Here is a 12,377-nt window from a genome sequence, read left to right as displayed (position 1 = left end):
TGATACAACATTGTACTACGAGTACGATCTCTCTCTCTCTCTCTCTCTCTCTCTTTTTCTTCATCCATATTACGATGTGTTCCCCAAGCTCGTTTAAATAATTCCACTTGTAGCTTTCTGTACCGGGGACAGTGACGCTGAGTAAACAGGAAAGACTGCTATCGGTACGATGTAATTTAATTTGTGTTCGAAAGGCCGTACATTGTCGAGCAGAAGCTCAACTTCATTCGTTCGTTCGTTTATTCGTTCGTTCGTTCGTTCGTACGTACGTTCGTTCGTTCGTTCGTTCGTTCGTTCGTTCGTTCGTTCTTGAATGTTATAAAAACTTTATAAAAAGAGTGACAGATAAAGAGAGAGAGAGAGAGATTCTTAGATAATGAATTCTCTCTCTGTTTCAACGAGACCACAAAATTTTATCTTCTTGTCTACGCAATAATTGAGACTATACGAAAGAATACAACGTTCATTCGATGAATATTTTCTTATCGAAATTTTGTTCTCGTGAAATCTCGCAAACTTTTTCATATTTTTCGACGAAGAATATACTTATCGATCCTTCTGATCACTTTTTTCCTCTTTTTTGTTGTTTTTTTTTTTCTTTTTCCTTTTCTTTTCTTTTCTTTTCTTCTTTTTCTATGAAACATCATCATTTCCATATTTCTCTCTTTCTTTCTTTTAACCTTCTTTATTCGCACACTCATTGAAAGTATTTTTGTCAAGTTACGCCATCGCAGTAATACAGACTACTACTAAAGTTATACACTGAGAGATCTGTGGAACGTAAGAAATAAACAAAAATATGTCTATGTCTGCTGTATATGTGCGTGTGAGAGAGAGTTCTTCTTCTGCCTTGTACCTCGACCGATTGCTTATCGATCTTATACACGATAATATTATTTTTGACTCATGCCGTTAGAGAAATTCGTTTTTTTTTTGTTTCTTTTTTTTTTTTTGGAGATTTTTAATTAAAAATGAAGAAAAAATAGAAGAAGGAGAAAGAGAGAGAGAGAGAGAGAGAGAGAGAGAGAGAGAGAAAGAGAACAAATGGAACAATTAAAAATTTGATCGTATACAAACCATCCGTAGAAATTTTCTTATAAAATCTAGTATTATATCTCGACTAAAATATATTTTGATCCAATTTCAAAGAGATCGACCTATTAATATAGCACACCCTGTATAATTCCGCTAGAATTACAAATATTCGTTGCGACAGATTTCTATAGAAAAAAAAAAAGAGAGAGAAAAAAAAGAAAGAAAGAAAGAAAGAAAAAAGGATTAAAAAAACCGTTTCGTACAAACGTAAGATAAGATCGAAGGTTAGAAAAATAACGGCCAAGGTCATATAAAATAAGAGATGATTTAATGACGAGAAAGACGTCTCGATTCCTCGAAACTTACAATTGTCTATTTCTTTCTTCTTCCGTTTCCTGGATTTAACTATTTACTTATTTATTTATTTCATTTCATTTCATTTCATTTCATTTCATTTATTTGTATTGATCGATTTATTAATTTATTTCATTTATTTCTACTTATTTACTTATTTATTTATTTCTATTTATTCATTTCATTCATTTTTATTTATTTATTTATTTATTTATTTATTTATTTATTTATTTTTTCAATCAAAGTTACCAATAGTTTGTTGATAAAATTGCAATACTCGATCTTCAATAATACCGACAAAAAGAAACTCGTTGACAATGTATCGATCGTATTTATCGGTCTTCGAGATAAGGACTAAGATACATATTACGAAGATTTCCGACATTATTGCTCTCGTGTCTCGTTGTTTAGAGGTATATGTGTGCGTATGCGTGTACGTGTACATATACACATCATAATGCAATACGTTTATATCCATGATAGTACCGGAATGACAACGGATGCTTACCGTCACTATGACAAGCCATTTATTATTATATCCGTGTTTGAAACTATGTCGACAATATATACCTGTTCACAACCCTCGGTTGTACTATTGTGTTTCCAATTGTTGGAAATTCCTTACCTACCTGATGAATAAAATTTTATTACTAAGGATGAAGGAACCTTTTTACTTTTATTTAATCGGTCGTTAATCTTACAAATTATGACAGGCTTATTTTTATCAATCATATTTTTAACAATAAATGTAAATATGTTTTTCTTCTTTTTTTTTTTTCTTTTTCTTTTTCTTTTTCCTTTTCTTTTTCTTTTTCTGTTTATTGCCCATCATATATCTTTACACTTTAAATGGTAGTACTGGAAATTTTTCTTTAGACTTCTCAATCTGGTCAAATATGTTTAGATCTTTTTTATTTCCATTTTCTCCTTCGTCTGTTTTGGATTTTCTTTTCTTCTTTCTTTTCTTTTCTTTTCTTCTGAACGTTTCTAAACTTGTCGACATTGTGTAGATCGAAAAGAGAAAGTGTGTATGTCTGTAGTAATAATAAATAAAAGTTAAATATCGATCGTTGCATCCACTTTCATACGATTTATCTTCTTTTTTTTTTTTTTTCTTCGATCGCAAGCAGTATATAGATTTATTATTAATTAAAGATCAATTGTTTTTTTTTTTTTTTTTTTTATTTTTTTTTTTTTGTTAAAAGCAATTAAAAAAATATTATATGTATATTAAGAAAAGTTTCATGATTTTTTCAGGAGTTAAATATTTGAAGAGTATACAAGAGTTCCGGTTAAACTGGAAATTTAATGATTTTTAGTTTTTCTTATGTCAAACGTCTTATATATTTTTCTAATTAGATGTTTTAATCAATTATGATTTTTTTTTTTTTTTTTTTTTTTTTTATAATTTTACTGACTTCGTACAAGATTAAAATTAACAAATGATGAAATATCCAACAGAAAAAAAATTAATAATAATATCAGTATGATTCATATGCAAAAGAACTATATAATTAAGTAACGTCTAAAATTTCATAGAAACTACACGTTGATCTTTTAATTGTTATTAATTATTAACTTTAATCTTATATTCAATTACTAACTTTTTCACGATAACTGATTAAAATATCTGATCAATTAAAATGAAAAAAAAAAAAAAAAGAAAAGAAAAGAAAAAAGAAGAAGAAAAGAAATACAGGATGTTCCATAAGAAAAATAAACAATCATTGAACTTCCGATGTAATTGGAAAATAAGACGATTACATTACTTCTTACATCTAAGATACTTGACAAACATAAAAAATTCTGAAACTTTTCTTAACATATTATTTTGTTATAACATTTCTAACAAAAGATATATTTGATTGATCCTTAATTTACAATTAAACTATATATTATACATATACAAGTATACGTGCATGTTCATACATACATACATACATACATACATACATACATACATACATACATACATACATGTACATATATACATATTCATAGCAATGTGTACTTGGAGAACAACCACCACCATAACCACCACCACCACCACCATCATCATCAGTACCACCACCATCATCATCAGTACCACCAATACCATTACCACCAAGCGTACCTACTACCACCTACGCTTTCGTCGTCCATTCAGCGAAAGTCGATACCGCAGATTTCGCAGCAACGCTCGTTTCGCATCCGTCGTCGCGTCGCCTTCGTCGTCCGTTGTGTTTCCGTTTGTCGTTCTCAACGAGAGGAGGAGAGTGCCGACTTATTATTATTATATCCGTGCCTAAAAGAGCGTTCAGGCACGAAAAGGTGTGGCCAATTGCCGTGTACTCTTTGCCGCCTCTCTCATAGGAAGTCTATCTCTCTCTCTCTCTCCCTCTATCCTTCTCTCCCTCTATCCTTCTCTCCCTTCTATCTTTCTTTTTCTCTCTCCCTGTCTTTCTGTCTCTCCATTTTTCTTTTTGTCTATATATATATATATGTACATATATCGAAAGCGTACACTAGGGTCGAACAACGTCACGTGGCGCTCTCACCAAGAGCGCGTAGCAGTCAAGTGCACGAGAGAGTTTCGAGTTCGTCTTGTTTCGTACTTTGCTTCGGAAAGCTTCGATGTCCGGTAGTGGTGATTGAGGTTAGGAAAAGGGTTGGAAAGGGGAACCATCTTGGCGAGTTTAGAAAGCAGCAGAGTTAGTGTTCGTTCTTACAAAATGGCTATATACTTATCTACCGACGGATTCCGAAGCATTTTTCCTTTCTTTGTTCAGGTATGTTTATACATATTTACGTACATATACATATATATATTATATATAATTAATTATTATCGTTATATATATATATATACATATATTATATATCATATATAATTAATCATTATAAATATATATATATATATGTGTATATGTATATTTGAAAGATATATATGAAAGAAAGAAAGAGAGGGAGACTATTTTTATCGAAGGATAAAATTATAGTGGATATTTAAATTTCCCGCGCTCTTTCTAATTGTTGGAATATACCAAAATGGATCTTACATTAGTATCATGTATTTTATACGTTGTATCTACATATATCGATGTTTATTATTAAATGTATGTCTTTTCTTCTCAAGTGTGCGAATGTATGAACGTTTGTTTCTGTGTTTACATATACATATATATATATATATATATATATATATATATATACACACACATAATATGTCCCACTTTAATCGAACTAGACAAGTATTATCGAAATTATTGATAATAAAGAAATGTTCAAATCAATTGAAATGATAAAATTTGTTTATAAAGTAAAGATTTGGAAAAAAAAAAAACTACAAGGGGAGGAAAGAAAATTGAATCGTTACATTATTGATTTTTCATATATTGTTTGTTTGAATTAAAGAGGACACCCTGTATATATTCGGGAATATCCGTGTAATGCCAGGGATAGGGAGGAATGAGAGAAAGAGAGATAGAGATACAGCGAGCATGGCCTGTATTCGCAGATGGGATAGCTAATATTTGATTTGGTCGGGCAGAGTGCGTTCTACGTTAATATGCGAATATGCCGAACGAAATTTGTGCTAATGTAAATCAATTTCCCGTGTAACGCATTTCGCATTATCATTCGTATATGGATTCTCTTTCTCTCTTTGCTTTACTCTTTGCCGATAGATACATACATACACACATACATACATACATACATATATATATATATATATATTTAGTTATACAGAGATCTTACATATCGACATTTCAAAATATCCTACTATTACGAGATATTTAGAATATATACGTATACCAATTTTCCCATATAAATATTTCACTAAATTCTCTTCTAATTCCTGTCCTTAACGATTACTTAAAGTCAATCTGTTTCACGCTAACGTATCGCAGAATAAACAATCAATACCACCAACAACAAGACTCATCGTAAATGTCACTGTGTATCTGTCTCGCCTACTCTATGTGTCTCTCTGTTATGTATACGTGTATAAATACTATGCGAATGTGCGCTTCTCTGTAAATAGGCTGCGTGACGCATTCATTTCTGTTCGGTAAGCAGCCACACGGCTAGCCAGTCAACCAACTAACCAACCAGCCAATGTGTCGTCGAGTTACCGTCTCCATCTTCGAATCATTTCGATCAAGTTGATTTTGTGGAAATTCGTCTTTAGTAGTTGTTTTATCGATCATCTCTTCTCTTACTAGTCGATACATTTTTTGGAATCATCATTCTCTTTTCATTCTTTTCGTCTTTCCCTACTTATCTTCTGTTTCTCCTTCAGCCATCGTTCATATAACATTTCCAATATCAATCGAGAGAAATCAACTATTCTCCTCTCTTTTCCTCCTCCTCCTCTTTCTCCTCTTCCTCCTTCCTTCCTAGCTGCCTAGATGATACATCGGGTTATCACGAATTAATAGGTTAAGTGAAAAATTTCCTGATTAAGATCGCAATTCGCACGATCATCACATCGACGTAGTATGTTTCGTCGGTGTGTGCTTGTGGTTATGTTCGAACGTTGCATAATATATCGGTGCAGTGTCAGTCAGTGTCAGCGACGAACGTACGAACGAACGTACGAACGAATGAACGAACGAATGAACGAGTCAGTCAGTCAGTCAGTCAGTTAGTTAGTCAGTTAGTCAGGCAACCAGTTAACCAACTAGCCAACTAGCCAGCCAGCCAGCCATCTAGTTAGCTAGCTAGCTAGCTAGTCAGTCAGTAGGCACAGCAAAGAGCTTGGAACTACTATTATACTATCACTGCTATACCGTCGTAATAGGGAAACTGTACTGCTTTGATCTGTTGTGTAGTAGCTTTTAGGTCGCTGACTACTCGAAACTACTCAGTTTCGACAGAAACCGAAACTCCTCTTCTCTCTCTCTCTCTCTCTCTCCTCTTTTCTCTCTTCCTCCCCTATAATTATCGTTTCGTGAAATGTCGATTCGGTGAAAGCAACGAGATGCAAATTGTTAACAACGTGATGTCGAAGAATTCTCATTTTCTTTTTTTTTTTTTTTTTTCTTTTTTTTTCTTTTTTTCTTCTTTGCTTGCTCCTCTATTCAGATATAAAATTCTTCTCTCGTTCCAACGAAAGAGAGAGAGAGAGAGAGAGAGAGGGAGAGAGAAAGAGGGTGGAACGATATATGTCCGAATGATTCGAATCTGAATCGCGTGTCGAGACTGAAAATACACATATGTATGTATCTCAGGAAAAGGAACGTATGTAATATCCTAATCACGTAACATCGAGTATAGAATTCATAGATAGATATCGTTTAACTTACCCTTTCATCGTTCCGCGAATCGTGCAACGACACCGGCGACATCTGTTTGTCTATGACAAATGATGACAATCAATGCACGTTTTAAACTGAGATCTCTCTTTCTCTCCCTCCCCTCTCTCCCTCCCCTCCTACCATTCTCTCGATTTCTAAAAGCGACGCTGGTCGGCCATGTTTCTTTTTCTTTCCCCTTTTTTTCTTTCATCGATAGATAGGTATCCTTTCGATGAAGGAAACCTTCAAATTCTCATTATTTTTTCTAGAAGAACAATGACATTCTCGTTGTATTGCTTATAGACGAAGAAGAAGAAAGAAAGAAATGAATAAAAAAAGAGAAAGAATATAATGAAAGAAAGATGGATTCCGTTATTAGAATAAACGAGATCAAAAGTCATTTTCTTTCAATTTTAATCGTCCTTTCTCAGCATTTCTCAGGAGTAAAATAGTTGTAGTAATAGTAGTAGTAGTAGTAGTAGTAGTAGTAGTAGTAGTAGTAGTAGTAGAGTAGTGGCAGTAGTAGCAGTAGCAGTGTAGTAAGTAGTAGTAACGATTCCCTGTCGCATCTTTATCGATTTGCCGCATTATTATTCGAGCAGTGTATTCGATATGCCCGTAACGCGCGCGGAAGAAAGACAGAGCGAGAGAGTACAGTACTCGAGGCTCTCAGTCTTGACCTTAAAGAATCTTACATCACGTACATAATAGGTATATAACAAACGCATCGCCCCGACCTGGTTTTATCGATCGTTCGACTAAAAAAAAAGAAGAAGAAGAAAAGGAAATTGCGGAAACATTCTTACAACAGCATCGGTCTTAATGAATTCGATCAACCCCATTTGTTAATACTTTTAATGATCGTACGTTTAACGATTCGTACGATCATCGTGTTTAATATTTCCATGAATCCATAGAAAATCTTGCGTTTTAGATAAAAATTTGACAAAATCGAATTTACATAGAATTCTACGAAAAAATGAACGATCGATCGCGGACTCGGTCGGAAGTTGGCATCGGAACATAAGTGTACATGGGGGAGGGGAGATCACGTGACAATGTTCTTTTTACCTTCGGTTAGATATATATGTACATATACAAATGCATATATATATATATACATATATATATACATATACATATACATATACGTACGTATAAACGTACGCGAAACTTACAAGTAGTTTTGAATGAAACTTTAGAGTGGCGTATTTTATTAGAGCATTTAATAATCGCTCAACGTGTACCTATCATCTATGAGGATATCTATGTCTACATACGTGTTATCGATCCCAGACCTTAATAGGTATAAAGTCGGTGCCTAGAGTCGGTGCACGAGACCAACAGAGTAGTGGGTGTCTTGTGGCGGATGCATCTAGAAACAATATGGCGTCCGTCGCCACTTCGACCAAAGAGAAACACCGAGAAGTATCCTTTCCGTTCTCTTCACTTTACTTCTCTTCTCTTATCAAATCAAAGTTTGACTTGTATATTATATACTATACTTGATTTGTCCCTCTCTCTCTCTCTCTCTCTCTCTCTCTCTCTCTCTCTCTCTCTCTCTCTCTCTCTCTCTCTCTCTCTCTCTGTGTATATATAATAACTTTGTAAATGGGTTCTACTACTTTCTCTATTAAAAAAATATTAAAAAATAACTTTGATAAAATACGAGACTCGTTCGATCATCGTTTCGATTGTATCAAAATGTTAAGACTGAATTTATTGTATCGAATATTCATTGTCTCGATTATCGAATTCCAAATCGGACTGTAAATTGTAAATGTGCTTTTAAACGAGTAATAGTAAAATTTTCAATGAAATCGGTTCGACTCGGTTCGGTTCGGTTCGGTTTAGACCGGCTCAATTCGGTTTGGTATGTGGCTCGTAATAGCCAACAGTTAATTAGATCTTTCTTTCTTTTCGTTTGGTTGTTGGAGTAGCAATACTCGTAATTCTTTGAAATCGATACACACGATAGATCGTAAACGAAGCATTATCGCGAATTAACCTGTACAGTTACATCGTTTTAACATCCGAAGGAAGAAGAGAGAGAGAAAGAGAGAGAGAGAGAAAGATGATAAATAAACATCAGCATTGCCCCATTGTTTGACCTATCAAAGGTGCTTTCGTTAAAGCATCGTTATGCTAATACCGACGAGGATTATCTGATCGTGCAGAATGCGAGTATCGGTCGAGCGAAGGATGGAAATATTACGGTGTGTCGGTACAAGAGAGAATGCTTTTGTACTTTGGAACGGGCTTTCGCGCGATACATAGCTTTTTAAAATTGTCGACAACAACGATATCTTTCGGGATAACGATCTAACCTCAAAATGCAAAAATGTTTCTTTTTTTTTTTTTTTTTTTCGGGAATTTGCCAACTTTGATTTCTTCTTTTTTTTTTCTTTTCCTTTCTTTTTTCTTTCTCTTTTTTTTCTTCTTTTTTTTTTTTTTTTTTTTTATTCTTATAAACGTCACGTCTCTGCCGAATTTAATTTTTTTCATATTATTGTAAAATTAATATGGACAGATGTATGACGTTTCAATATTTAATAATTATATTCAATGTATAATATAATATATAATTATAATTAATAATTAATCTTTTTATGTTTAACGATTAGAGATAGATCACATATTCATGGCGTATTTTCATTTTCATTTTTCAAATAAATCTCCGAAGATTTGTTTCTATAGATTAATTATATAGACCCATCGTATCTATGTAAAATGATACTTTTCTTAACGAGTGAAAAATTTCGCCAGAAATTTTTTCTTTTTCTTTTTTAAGTCATCGATAATAATAATAATATCTTTCGCGATAACAATCCAACTTCCAAATGCTGAAACGTTTCTTCAGAAATTGCTATTTTTTTTTTTTTTTTTTTTTTATTCTTCTGGATATCACTTGTCGAATTTAATTTTTCATATTGAAATGAATCGAGAAAAATTTTGTGTTTTTATACGTACCTATATGCGCATAATGTATACATGTAATATATATAATATATATTTATTATAAGGATACACATGACATCTATCTCTTTAAATTAAAATAAATTTTAAATGTATATGTACGTTTATGTTTATATATATATATATGTATGTATATACATACAGAGATATCATACTTATATGTAAATTTAATTTTTCACATTAAATTAAATTCCGAAAGTTGTAGATATATATTTTCATACGTGTATACATACATATACATAAATATATAATAGACATATTCTATCTATATCGGATTTAATCTTTCACATAAAATGTCGAGCACAATATATTGTATTTAAATGGTTCTTTAAATTATCGATAACGATATATTTCAACGATATAATCTCAAAATTCAGATATTTTTTTTTTTTTTCTGGAGAACTTCCCTTTTCATAAACACATCACATCTTTATTGAAATTGAATTTTTACTAATTAAAATAAATCTCGATTAAAGATATATGTACTTTTACACATATATGTATTCTCAATAGATACACACAGAGATACATTAATATAAAAATAAAAGAGAGAGAGAGAGAGAGAGAGAGAGAGAGAGAGAGAGAGAGAGAGAGAGAGAGAGAGAGAGAGAGAGAGAGAGAGAGAGAGAGAGAGAGAGAGAAAGAGAAAAAGAGAGAGATCATCGATAGCAGCATAATCTCCATAGCAATTTCGTAATTCTTCAAAGAACTTTGCACATATATTGCGATTGGTGAAAGGAATGTTTCCAACTGTGTAAATGGAGACTTGTCGGTAAAAAAAAATGAAGGTAGAAAATTCGAGGTACTATTGGTAAGCAATAGAACCAACATGGCGTTCTCTCTCTCTCTCTCTCTCTCTCTCTCTCTCTCTCTCTCTCTCTCTCTCTTTCTTAACTGGTTTTATCGTTGATTTATATCCTTCTAATATGTCGTTTAATTTTACGAAACATATCAACTTAACGTAATCCTTTAGCAAAGATATATAAAGAAGAAACACGAAATCTTATGTTGCTTATGCTCGATCGATCTTCGCATAGTTTGAGATCATAGTGCAAGAACCGAAGCGCGGGAAATTTGATTTCTATGAATATATACCTATACAATTGTTAGAGGCGACAAAATCTCTCTCTCTCTCTCTCTCTCTCTCTCTCTCTCTCTCTCTCTCTCTCTCTCTCTCTCTCTCTCTCTCTCACTCACACTATGCGTTGCCGCCCAAGTACCATTACGTAACTCCAATAATGTCGACCATCCGAGGAACGTTGTGGGATCGATCGAAGCGACTCTCGTCTTCTAGACAGTCTCTCCTCGAACTTCACAATGTTGCTTTCCTTACAGTTGAGTTCAATTTACCGAATCAACTTATATCGAATATTCTTCTTCCCGTTTTTCCACAAATAAACTCAATCTTTCCATCGTAGAACAATTTATTTCTACGATTTTTCATCGTTTCTTTTACAAATTTCATATCGCTACGACAATGGAAATTTGATTTGTTGATCGTAAACGAAAGAGGAAGAAAGGGAAAAAAAAAAAAAAAAGAAAATAATATTATTGACTGGTCGTTGAGTTCGAAATGAAGTCAGAAAATTTATGATTAATCTTATCGATCGAGATAATGGATTTTCGAAGCAACGTTTTTATGTAGTACTAAAGATCTGACATTTTAATACGTTTTATTTGGATTATAGAATAATACTTATTACTTGTTTAACAACAATTATTATTTCTAAACTTATTAAAAAGAAAAAAAAAAAAGAAATCAATTAACAGAAGTTTGTGCCGGATATATAATTAAGAAGAATGAATGAAAATTCTAAATACGTAGCATACATCATAGACGTTCTTTTGATTGGTGGTCGTTCGGTTTGTCGGTCGATTTTGGTCCGATCACCAAGAGTCGATAATTCGCGAGAGCGCGCGCGCGCGCGCGCTCGTTCGCGGTGTCCAATTAGCGCTCGTAACGGCAGTGCACCAAACTCGTCGAGGCATTTACGTACGATGCGATATGGAAGAAAGAGTAGGAAGAGCAGGAGTAGGAGGAGAAGGAAGAGAAGAAGAGTGAAGGAGGAGAGAGAGAGAGAGAGAGAGAGAGAGAGAGAGAGAGAGAGAGAGAGATAGAGAAAGAGAGAGTAGTGATACGTACATATGGCGACACGTACGGCAAGCCTTACGAGTAAACGAGCGTTCTTACGCTACGTTGCCAGATTCTTATTTCTTTTTTTCTTTTTTCTCTCCTTTTATTTTCTTTTTTTTTTCGCATCGCGTGTCGCGTCGTCTCTATGCTTCTCGATTAATCGTTCCGTCGTCGCGTGCGCGTACGCCTTAATGATAAAAACATGAACAAGGAGGAGAGGGTGGGGGGGGGAGAGGAGGGGAGGTTGCGTTGGCGAAGGAGAAGGAGGAATGAAAAAAAGGGGGGTCGAAGAAAAAGTAGGAAATGGTTGGATCCAATCGTTCAACTTAGAACGAGAGAGGGAGAAAGAGTAATGACTAATACATCAACGATTCATGATTTTTCATTTCGAAACATTTTTCAGGAGCTTTCGTATCTTCATTTACGTTTATCCCGTCCCTTTCATTTTCCACGACGATTTCCTTCGAGAAATTCACCGTAGGGAACCACCTTCCACCATTTTGCGCGTTCGGCGCGCCCTCTGTGCCTTCCGGTTTCTCTTCAATTCGAATCACGTTGTTCTTTTTTCTTCTTTTTTTTTCTCTCTCTCTCTCTCTCTC

The 12,377-nt window shown here is 33.7% G+C and overlaps 1 protein-coding gene across 8 annotated transcripts in view; it reads left to right on the top strand.

Moving 5' to 3' along the window:
- The window catches only part of LOC122633009 (serine/threonine-protein kinase tousled-like 2), a 56,445-nt gene that overhangs the window by 18,706 nt on the left and 25,362 nt on the right, over positions 1-12,377 (top strand). Inside the window, exon 1 of one of the 8 annotated variants that reach the window (XM_043820429.1) lies at positions 3,909-4,157. The exons of the other annotated variants lie outside the window; for them this stretch is intronic. Coding sequence (XP_043676364.1) covers positions 4,101-4,157 — 57 coding nt within the window. The 5' untranslated portion in view covers positions 3,909-4,100. Of the gene's footprint in view, positions 1-3,908; positions 4,158-12,377 lie in introns of those variants that run through there. 8 annotated transcript variants of the gene reach the window in all.

Source organism: Vespula pensylvanica, chromosome 11 (genome assembly GCF_014466175.1).
Source record: "Vespula pensylvanica isolate Volc-1 chromosome 11, ASM1446617v1, whole genome shotgun sequence".
Taxonomy (NCBI): domain Eukaryota; kingdom Metazoa; phylum Arthropoda; class Insecta; order Hymenoptera; family Vespidae; genus Vespula; species Vespula pensylvanica.
This window is presented reverse-complemented; position numbering and strand designations above follow the sequence as displayed.